Source organism: Nanorana parkeri, unplaced genomic scaffold (genome assembly GCF_000935625.1).
Source record: "Nanorana parkeri isolate BGI_ZX_2015 unplaced genomic scaffold, ASM93562v1 scaffold799, whole genome shotgun sequence".
Lineage (NCBI taxonomy): Eukaryota > Metazoa > Chordata > Amphibia > Anura > Dicroglossidae > Nanorana > Nanorana parkeri.
This window is the reverse complement of record NW_017307067.1, coordinates 146,655-158,070: the sequence shown is the minus strand read 5'-3', so window position 1 is coordinate 158,070 and position 11,416 is coordinate 146,655. Positions and strand designations below refer to the sequence as shown.

General features: G+C 41.5%; 1 protein-coding gene across 1 annotated transcript in view; it reads left to right on the top strand.

Annotated features, from left to right (window-relative positions):
* The window catches only part of MICU2 (mitochondrial calcium uptake 2), a 280,638-nt gene that overhangs the window by 244,481 nt on the left and 24,741 nt on the right, over window positions 1-11,416 (top strand). Inside the window, exon 7 of the mRNA XM_018564948.1 lies at window positions 1,509-1,559. Coding sequence (XP_018420450.1) covers window positions 1,509-1,559 — 51 coding nt within the window. The remainder of the gene's footprint in view (window positions 1-1,508; window positions 1,560-11,416) is intronic.

Below are 11,416 nucleotides of genomic sequence, written 5' to 3'. Positions count from 1 at the left end.
GCTCTCTGCCGTGACAGGGGAGGGGCTGGATTCCCCCCTCCCCGCTCCGATCCGCCAGCGCTGACTGGCGGAACGGACGGGGGAGGGGGCGGGTACAGCTGGCTCTGCCTCTAGATAGGCAGAGCCAGCTGTCAGTCACGCAGCTGGGCGGATCCAGACATAATTGTCGGGATCCGCTTCAGCTGCGGCGTCTCAGTATACCACGAGCAGCAGCTCGCAGTATACTGCGGCGTCTCAATATATCGCGAGCTGCAGCTGGCGGTATACTGAGCCTAGGGTGACGGGAGGACCCTAGTTTGTGTCCTCCCATTACCCTAAGGAGAACTATGGGGAAAAGCCTTAACCCCATAGTTCTCCTTTAAGGACAAGCCTCTGTCTTCTCCCAGTGCATCTCCCAGTGGTTATGAGAGCAGTTGTAGCTAGACCTCCTTATGTTTTTTTTGTCCTCTCCTTGCTGCTCTTCATGACCGTTACTTTACATTAATAAGGGATATGAAATGTAATTTCTCTCCATAAAGGAGGCAACCTGGATACTCACATATGTGACATAGTCATAAGGCAGGATGCACACTGTAGCCTTCTACAGATGCTGCATGCTAATGTATGTTTTTCCACATTTTAGATGATTATTCTAAGTGGGAAAGCTTAAAGTGACATTAAACCCTCAGATTTTTTAACATAAAACAATACTGTAATGTGTGTCTTACTGTAATCCATGGTACTTTCCCTTCTCTTTGTTGCTCTTCCTTTTAAATCCTCATGTCTTCTCATGCTTGGGGAGAACTTCCCTTTGCAGCTCAGGGCCTCTTCCTGTAGTGCTGGCTCAGGTTACAAACCTATACACAGACACCATGTATCCATTCCACAGACAAGGCAGTCTGCTGCAAAACAGAAGTTCTGCCCAGCATGAGAACAGATACAGATTTAAAAGGAAGAGCAGCAAAGAGAAGGGAAACTACCATTACAGTAAGGCACACATTACAGTATTGTTTTATGTTAAAAAAATCTGAGGGTTTAATGTCACTTTAACAATGTGTGTAGTTTGAGCCAGGAAACAAAACTATTTTTGTTCTTAGGAGAATCATAGGGGCATGTCTCCTTAAAATGGACCTTTTACCCCTTTTGGCAACAAATCACATAGCATACAGCTCCGCATTAAATCATCTTACATTTTAATTGGCTGAACAAACATTTTTATTTTGCAGGCCGTGTATACACAGCGGCTGGCCGGGAGGTAGTTAAAGATATGGGTATAGTTTCTCTTTAAGTCACTGGTCAATAAAACCGTGTTCACAGGCCTACCAGATCTTCAATATTTTGTATCAAGTTGGAGCAGAGCTTAAAATACAGTTTTATTCCAATTTGCTGTTATATTAGCTGAAAACGTTTTTTAAACTGTCTTTCTTTGAGAAGAACAGGAGTTTCAGTTATTGAATGAAACCGTAAAAAGCATGGAACGTCATGACAATGATATGCACAGTAAATAACTACTTTTTGTATTTGTGCAGTTGCAGAAAATTATGGGCACAAAAGATGAATTCAAGACAGCTCCTACACAGGTACAGTTATGCCACAATACTTAGAATTGTAATATGTATGACTACCCCATGTAAAGGATATAAGAAAAGCTTCCTGGAGATGTTGAAGTTGTGAATTCTGTTTGTGATTTCTGTTTTTGTTTGCCTTCTGATTTGACAACACATTTCTCCACAATGCCTATAGCTGCAGAGGTGAACAAAGGCTTGGTTTAAAGTGTTTTCAAATGAATTTACAAAATATGTAAATACTTTGATATGCATAGTCTGGTCATAGGTTCACATGAAACAATTACATTCGTCTATTGTAAAGCTGTAAATCTACTTGCTCAACTTTGTAAGTTAAGTTAAATGCACTACAGTATCTGCCTGGAAGGATGAAAATACTGGGGGGAATTCATAAAAACTGGAGCTGACATGATCTGGAGCGGTTGCCTGTGGCAACCAATCAGCTTCTCTTTTCAGTCTCTAAAATGAAAGATAGAAGCTAATTGGTTGCCATGGGCAACAACTCCAGCTTCTGTCTGCTCCAGTATTTATGGATTTCCCCACTGTGCGCAAGCCTTGTAGCACTGGTGTGATTATGTGGTTGTCCTATTGCCCTTCTATATTACATGTTACCTGTACGTGCGCTGGATTACTTCCTAATTGTAAAAACATACTGTTGGGTCAATAGTCTATAGCTGAAAAGATTGTACTTGTAACCAGAGGCGTACCCAGACTGGGTGTCACCTGGAGCGGTCGCTGGGTGTCACCCTCCGGGGCGTCCTTATGCATGCCTGTGACATCATTGTATTTACGTGTAATTAAGTTGCGTGCATTTAACTGCTGGCAGCCATCTCGGTGATGGACGCCGGCAGAGAGAGGAGGGGACATTCAACCGGCAGGATAAGGTATGCCCCCGGGCCCCCTTCTCTCTTGTACAGCTGTAGGGCACTCGGTCCATGACCGAGTGCCCAACTTTTCAGAGGGGGTAACACCAAAATGACTGTTGGTAATTTTGGTGTCACCCCCTATAATGGTGTCACCCGGTGCAGGCCCGCACCCCCCTTGTGACGCCACTGTTTGTAACTATAGTAGAGATGTTAGAGTATAAACTCCAGCGGGGCAGGAACTGAAGTGAACTTTTGAAATATTAATGGTAAAATTGATGCAGAATGCACCTTACCATACCACACCTTACCACAAACTTGCAAACAATGTTGTCTTACAGGCAGTGTACATGCTGATGCTTTTCTCTGAAAAGGTTCCAGCTTGCAGGGTGCCCCACTTCTGTATGCTTGAAGATAGACAATACACAAGAGTACATTCTGGCTGTCTGCTCAGTGCTGTATGTGATTTTACCCTTGCATGACCCTGACTAGAGTCCACTCCAGGCAGAGGCCTACGAGGGTCATAGACCGGTGTTTCCAGGATGTGTCAATGTGGCAGAATTCACTATTTTTAATCAAGAAAAGGAAAAAGGAAAATCTTTTGCCGCCCAAGATTCTCACCAGACTGGGCAGTCTGTAATAAAGCCTGATCGTGCACAGGACGTTCTGCTTGTGCTATTATTGCACAAACCCAGACAGCAAATCATTATTGGTTTATATTTAGTATTTCTCTGGACTTTCCTTTCTTCTGCATCTGCTTTGAGTTTTTTCTTAAATGTTATAATCTTGGATGAAGAATGATATCTGGGTGGGAGACTGGTAAATGTAATGAAAAGGTTTTTATGAAGAAAGTGTATTGAAAGAAGATGCTGAAAAATCTTTGTATAGCACTGAAATTATACATTTCAATTAAATGGTATGAATAAAACCAGTTTGGTTTTGCGATACTGAAAAGTGCACAATGCAACAGGTGTTGAGACAAAAATGTAATGATCTAATAGCCTGCTGAAAGGCACGTGTGTATCCTAAGCCACTGATGCGGGGCAGCTGAAATATATGCTAACTTTTTTTCCAGAAAATAAATATCAGACTATTGTATCAGCTTTAGGCCTCATTCACACGGGAAAAAGCCGGACCGTACTGCTGCGTGCACGGCCGTAATGGGCAGCTCCCGGGTATGTCAGGTGCTCCGTGCGGGTGTCAGTACTCATACGCTGACAGGAGGGATCCTGTCTGCGTCCGAGCCGGGACACCCGCACCTGTACAGACCTGCACTTGGGCTGAGTGTAGGGCGGCGTATTGCCGCGTACTCCCATAGAGAAGGACAGGGGCTGCGTACTAATCACACGCAGCACCTGTCCTACCCGGGAGCTGCCCGATACGGCTGTGCACGGAGCTATATTGTGCTGGCTTTGTCTCGTGTGAATGAGGCCCTATTGTTAAATAACTTTTATTTTGTGCCTTTCTGTTATACAAGGCTGTAATACAGTAACACTTAAACTACCTGAGGACCCCCCCCCCCCCATTTCCTTATGTCGGTTTTAATCCTAAACCTCCCTCACCCTCCCCTCCTTCCTCCTCCCAACTTCCCATGATCACACCTAAAGAGCCCAAGTTTCCTACTCCAGGACACAATCTTAGAGTTTGACCGATATACATTGTTGCATGTCCTGCTGTATGTAATGTGATCTCTCTATTGTCAATTGTCTTCCCCTGAATGTTGGCTTCTGTAATGTATTTTTTGTCTTCTTAATTGAAAAACGTACTCCATAAAAACATATTATACAAAAAAAAAACTACCTGAGGATCTTGATGCCTGGGAGCCATCAGATAATGCAAGGTGTGCCAGTTTTGCCAGCGGTAATAGCAATATGTATAATGTAGCTGGGTTGCAGCTTTTAAAAATTAGTTCACTTTATAATAAAAGTACATGTTAGTGCTCGCTATACCTTGGAAATTCAGTGCTAGGAACCATTTTTTTTCTAAGCAGTTCATGCCTTCAGTACAGCGTGGGGAAGCATACATTCTGTAACACAGAGAACATAGGCTATCAAAGACCGTTATTTTTAGCTTAGAAATCATGTGATCCCAGCCAGCCAATTGTGAGAAAGTTTTTAGGATCATGGACATCCAAAAGAATGCTAATATGCTTTGTTTGGTATAACACTGTACCTGATCGCACTCATGGTAGATGCATGAAGGCAAACTAAAGGAAAATTAAATGGGCTGGGGACTTGGTGACAGCATTCAGAGAGTAAAGGAAAAATAAAAACCTGTGCACATAAACTGTTTCATTTGTCTTGATATATTGATAAGAGATTGCACACTTCCAAAGCCCCCAGTCTCTTGAAAATCTGTGAGAGAGGGAAAAAAATTATTTACAAAATGGCTTGCGCTACCAAGGTAGCCTTAAATGTAACATATGCCCTTCATTGTTACTGGTGGCTCAAAGTTGGCCATAGACATTATATGGCAGAGATGTGCAAGCACCACCTGATGCAAAAATGATCATATTTTTAAAATTATTGGCCATGCATGTTTATTTACCTATGCCCCCAGTTGGTCTTATGTTAGAGACGCAGTAGTGAACTGCTGAACAACCTATCCCCTGTAAAAAAAAAAAGCAGCCAGGGGTGTTTTTATGTGCCCATAGACATAGCAATCATGTTTTGCTGTGGGTATCTAATACAAGCCACATTGACTCCTTTGATTTCTGGTATATAGTTGGCTTCTGTGACCACCAAAGCCTCTTGGAATATTGATCAGTGACCTTACCAAGCAAGGACGACACTGAGCAAGTTTCAGGTTAACAAGAGCTAAACTGGAACATTAAGAAGGAATGTGCGTTCATTTAAGGTTATATTCTGTGCAGCCCTCCCAGCAGCCTTCTTGTGTTTTTCCCCCCTTTCCTTTCCTTGTAAGACAGCTATTTTTTGTAAAGTTTAAAACTGGTCTGCTACTCCCTCTAACATTGTACTTGGCGTCTTGCCAATCCCACCTTGGAATCCCAGCTGATAAAGTGACTCGCAAACAAGTCAGTGCATATTTATTATAAAAGCAGGGATAGGCTTTGTCATCTCAGATAAGCCGCGATAGGTATTGTTTATATGTGTCTCCTTCCCATCAATGTTTTGGAGAGCTGTGAGAGGCTTCCTTGTGCCCCAGCTCAGAGGTGTTATTACAAGAATGTTCTGCTAATCAGCCAAGATTTCCGAACAACACAAAAGAGCTTGACTCACGTATAGAGCCGCATCAACAAATATACGTTTAATACCTTAGACACGCTCTTACAACTTTAAATTCTTTGCCTCCTTCCTGATCTATATTCTGAAAAGTTATCCAGAATTAATCCGTGCAAGCCGCAGCAGGCTTCTTCCTCCTTGTGGTGGTGTAACACAGCCACGTTTAGCAAGGAAAGGGTTAGAGGGTGTCAGTTGACTTCAGAAAGCAATACAGTGTGTATGCATTATTGTATTAGTACTGTTTAAGAGAGAACTTCACGTAAAATATGACCACTGTATTCCGTCTTGCTACTGGAATAGGCCAGGCTATAAAATATTTGAAATGTCACATATGCAATAAGCATGAAGACCCACACTGAACTAATGGGTTTGGTTACTTAAGATATGCTGAAAGCTAAATAGCCATTAGTATTAAGTCTCATGAAAAATGCTCATCTTTCATCTTGCCTCTTCAGGAGGATAAGAGACACAGGGGCTATTTAGATGTCATAAGAATAGTTCTGTTGAAATCTCAGCACCCTCCCCCTTTTCTCTCCAAAACAAAAATGTCTCTATGTTGGGTAGTGTTTTTGTTGGGTTCAAAGGATGCTATGATACAAGTGGTGACAGAGTAAAAGCTGTACCCACTTTTGGGTCGCGACCCACGAGTTGAGAACCACTGGTCTAGAGCATGTTGTGCGACTCTAAGCTTTCATTGAGTTAGGATGAAGTGCATCCTACAGAAGGAAGTTATAAAACAAATTCTTGCATAGACTCTAGTACAGCATGCAAGGATGAGAAAATGTTACTATTGTGTCTTCATCTTTATTTATTAATACTTTCTTCTGTGATTGATTGCCCTATTTTTTGGGGCCTGGTTTACTTAAAGTGACATTAAAGTCAATTTTTTTTTCCTTTCCCCCATGTTAAGTAAAACACTTACCTTAAATGATGTCTCTTAATCCGATCTTCCTCTTCTTTCCTGTCCTTTTCAGCCTTCTCTCCAGCGCTGCGGCGGGTCTCCGATCCAGTGCTGACTCTTCTGTCCTTGCTGGCACTTCCTGTCCCACGGTGTCTGCATGCGGGTGCACGCGTCCATAGACTTACCTTGCGTCTCTCCTCATCTCCCGGCCGAAAATCCGAACTGTGCATGCGCCTGACCCAAGATGCTTTGCGGCCGCCCGAGCAGTTTCGGTTTTTCAAACTGGAGCGAGCGGCGAAGACAGCGGTGAGTTTACTTTTTGCATATATCTACTGCTCGCTAGCAGTAGATATATGCAAAAAAAAAAAAAAAAAACGGAGGGTTTAGAAACCCTTTAAGGAGTTGATAACACTGGGGAACACATTTTTTTTCTTACAATCAGTTGAAAAATCTCATGCAACAGAAAATAAGTATTTTTTCAACACTGATTCAAAATATGAAATCGGTTTTCCTCTACATGCTCTAGTTTTCATGACATCCATTGCTGTTTACACTAGGAATAGCTGTTTGCACTAGGAATTAGGGTTAGTTCACACCATCAGCAGTGCGTTCCGGTCCGGTTCCGGAATGCGATCGCCCGCACGGCAGCCGCAAGCCACATTGTGTGTGCAGTGCGTTCCGTTCCGTGCGGTGCGTTCAAAATAGTGCTTGCACCATTTTGAACGCACTGCAGGCACAATGTGCCTTGCGGTTGCCGTGCGGGTGAACGCATTGCGGCCGCAGGGCGTGCCTACGGTGCCATTCACCTCAAAAATAGGGAGCCGGTCGCAATGCGGGCAGTGTGTTCCGGTCCGGAGTCGGACCTAAACACACTGCTGATGGTGTGAACTAACCCTTAGGCTTACATCTATCCTAACCTTATACTAATTAGGCAATTTTTTTACAGACATCAATATGCTTTATCTTTTTTTATTCATTTTGGATTACAGAGATTGTTCTGATTTACACAAGAGGAAGATGAATGACAAGAAGGCAGCATGGCTGTCTTTTGTGGCAGTTACACAAAACTTTCTTGGTAACAAAAAGGCAGATAACTATGAGGTTCTCATTACTAGAATGCTGTTGGCTTTTCATGATCTTGGGTGCAACATGAGTGTCAAGCTTAATTTCCTGAATAGTCTCCTTGATCAATTCCCCGAGAACCTTGGTGCTGTTAGTGATGAACTGGGAGAGCGCTTCCATCAAGACCTCATGACGATTGCCCTCTTAGTGCTATCAAGGGCGATGGCACGAAAGGGCTAGTATCAATGCAACAAAAACTTTGTTTCCCAGTGTAATTATTTTTGCATACACAGTACTGTGCAAAAGTTTTAAGCAGGTGTGAAAAAATGCTGTAAAGCAAGAATGCTTTCAGAAATAAGTGTTATTGGTTTATTTTTATCAATTACCAAAATGGAAAGTAAATAAACAGAAGAGAAATCCAAATCTAATCAAATCTATATTTGGTGTGACCGCCCTTTGCCTTTAAAACGGTATCAATTCTTCTAGGTACACTTGCACAGTTTTTGAAGGAACTCGGCAGGTAGGTTGTTCCAGACATCTTGGAGAACTAACCACAGATCTTCTGTGGATGTAGGCAGCCTCAAATCCTTCTGTCTCCATGTAATCCCAGACAGACTCCATGATGTTGAGATCAGGGCTCCGTGGGGGCCAAACCATCATTTCCGGGATTCCTTGCTCTTCTTTAACCACTTGCTGACCGGGGTGTTTACACCACCTTCCTGGCTAGGCCATTTTTCAGTATTCAGCACTGCGGTACTTTGACTGACATTTATTCCGTCATGCAACACTGTACTGAAATGAATTGCATACTTTTTTGGGGGGGACAGATAGAGCTTTCTTCTGGTGGTATTTAATCACCACTGTGGTTTTTATTTTTTTACTTCAGGTTATAATACATTTATTATTACCCAATTTTTCGGTAAAATATAAAAGACGGGGTCACGTCGGGTAAATAGACACCAAACATGTCAAGCCTTAAAATTGCGCTCACCCTCGAAATCGCAAAAAAACTACCATACCCGTCATTGACCATAGGTGACACTTTAAAAGCTTTTACCACTCATCAGTTTAGTGTTATCAGTGATTGATGGCCCTAGAATTATTGCACTCACTGCGACATTCGCGGCGATATGTAACGTGCGGAGTAATGGGCGCAATCGAATGCGCACCAGGCGCATGTTTGCACTCGTGTATGTAGCAAAGAGATGTGACAGGTCCTCTTTATGGAGACATCAGGGGTCTCCAAGACCCTTAATGTCGCCCAGGACCCCCCAAAGAAGCTGATGAAGCAGAGACCTGCCACACTTCCTTATTAAAGGATTCCTAAAAGATTGAATATGCAGAATATTGCAATAATTTAGCTGTGACCGTTTCTCTCTGGAAGTAAGAAAATTGTGTTGCTTAAGGCAATTGGATTTTATCTAACATAACATTGTGGTGGATAGCTCTCTGTACCCCATAGTAATTGTTTATGATTGTAAACAATGACTAACTATGCAATGTTCATGCCCATCATGTCATATACCAACACAAAGCTAAGTGTATTACACTTCTTCTAAGGATAACTAAACACAATACCAAACATTTTGTATCACTTGACCCTCCCTTTTAGATTGTAGGTTCTCAGGGACAGGGCCTTCCTAACCATCTTGTCTCATTTGTATTGTAACTGTAATGTCCTCCTTATATTGTAAAGCGCTGCACAAACTATTAAAGCTATATAAATCCTGTATTATAATATATTGCAGTGTTGCATGTGGCGCCTGCATTAGATTTCTTTTGTTTGCAGCAAGTACAGAAAATACATATTCATCTTGCTGGAAATGCAATGTTCTTGTAACTTCCTGTGGGCTGAACTGGAAGCAAATTATCTTTCTTCTGTGAACTACTGATCTCACTACTTCCATGTAATAGAAAAGGATAACTGCAGATTTGTTTGATATCCAGCCTGGGAAGCAATCACGTCTTTCTACATAGATACAATAGAGGAGTGGGTGTAATGGGTGTGGTTTTTTAGGGGACCACCAGGTAAACAAAAAGAGGGAAGCAAGCTAACGCAGCTTCTAAATACTGGTAATCTGAAAAATGTTATCGTATTGGGTTTAGATATGCTTTGGTCCCCTGTGTAAACCATCATGTAAGGTGATCGCATACACAATTGGCAGATGATTGGAAGCAGAATGCACCCATACCACTAAATTCCGTTCTCATTCATTTTGCACTGTATGGAAAATGTTGGACATGTTTGACGCCTACAGACCTCTTGAAGTGTTATAGTTCCCTTCCAAATTGTGTCTTTCGACAAAATACTGCATGTTGTGCTAACATTTCAGATCTATGTTTCAGTGTCAAAGGATTTAAAGGCTTTCTTGTGTGTGCTTAACATCTGTTTAGGAATACTTGTATAATAGGATGAGAATAATTGTTACATGATCTCTCTTACCTCATGTCCTGACAATGTACACATAATTTGTTTTAGACTTGCTCTTGGTAGTTATTAACACCACTAATATCTCTATATGGAAAGAACGCACACTTAAAATGTGAAGACTGTGTAAATAAAGGTGAATTAAAGTTTATAAATAAGTAGGATGTTATTGATTGCAATTTTGATTGCATTTTTTTTTTCTATGAAAAACATGGATCTAACAGCTCACTTAGCCGTACCAGTTATCACCATTATCAGTAGAATAGCATTGAGCCGTGTAATATTTTTATTCTGTACTCAATTAAAATATGAAAGCATAAGTTATTCAGTACTAAGAATGTCATACCGTCCCTTACCCTGGAAGGAACAATCTACCCTTTATGTTTCTCTTGTGTTGTGATTGACCACAGAGGCTAAGGAAGTTGGCAGCTGAATGACAGAGGTTGAGGCCAAGCATTGGGTTCGGTAGGCCTTATTCTCAAACAATCAAATACCTGTATCCAAGATCTTCCCTGGACACACAGAATCAGATTTAAAGAGATCTAGCATTTCCAAACACCATCCTTTTGTCGCACATTACCAGCAATGTTGGTTTATATGCTTTGAGGGACAGGACATGTTCACTTTTAGTGCAACCAGTCACAGATTTATTTTTTTAAGTCAGACCATTATATTATGAATTATAATTGGTTGCTATGAGACTCTTTCTATCAATATATTTTGTAAACCGTCAATAGTAATACAAAAACAAGCCCCCATGGGTACCTATGATTAAGCACTAGTCAGGGTGAAACACCCCAAGTTCCAAATAAATAAAAGAGCAGTAAAAGTTGACATCTCTTTTCTAATCATTTTCTTTTTCCAGTTCCTGACTGTGTTGGCTCTTCACTATTGTGTTTTTGACTTATGCAAACTGTCTGTGAATGGTGTTTTTGTTTAGCGGCACCTCCAAGTACCTACACATAGCTAACAATATTTCAGTTCCCTTGGCGCCTACAAAACCTGCTATGCAAATATTCATTTTTCTTCATAAAGTTAATGGATGATCTGCCCACTCTCACTTTTTGTGCCTTGTTATAGGCAATTGAGTGTGATGTGCAGGCCAGCCAAGTCAATGTATGCATACCAGAGCACCTGTATTTTAGAGGGCCAGGGTAACTCAAAAAATATTGGCACCTAAAGGTACCTGCTTCCTATTACTTTTGAAGCTTAAAAAAAAAAAAAAAATTGCCTTAATGCAAGGGTTCACTAAATATTTTTTACTAATTAAATACAGCCACATGTGTTGAATGATCAGCCATGCCAACCAAATAAATTTTAATGTAGGACTATAATTACACTGCAAAGGGCAGAACTGTGGGGGGAAAAAAGGGGGG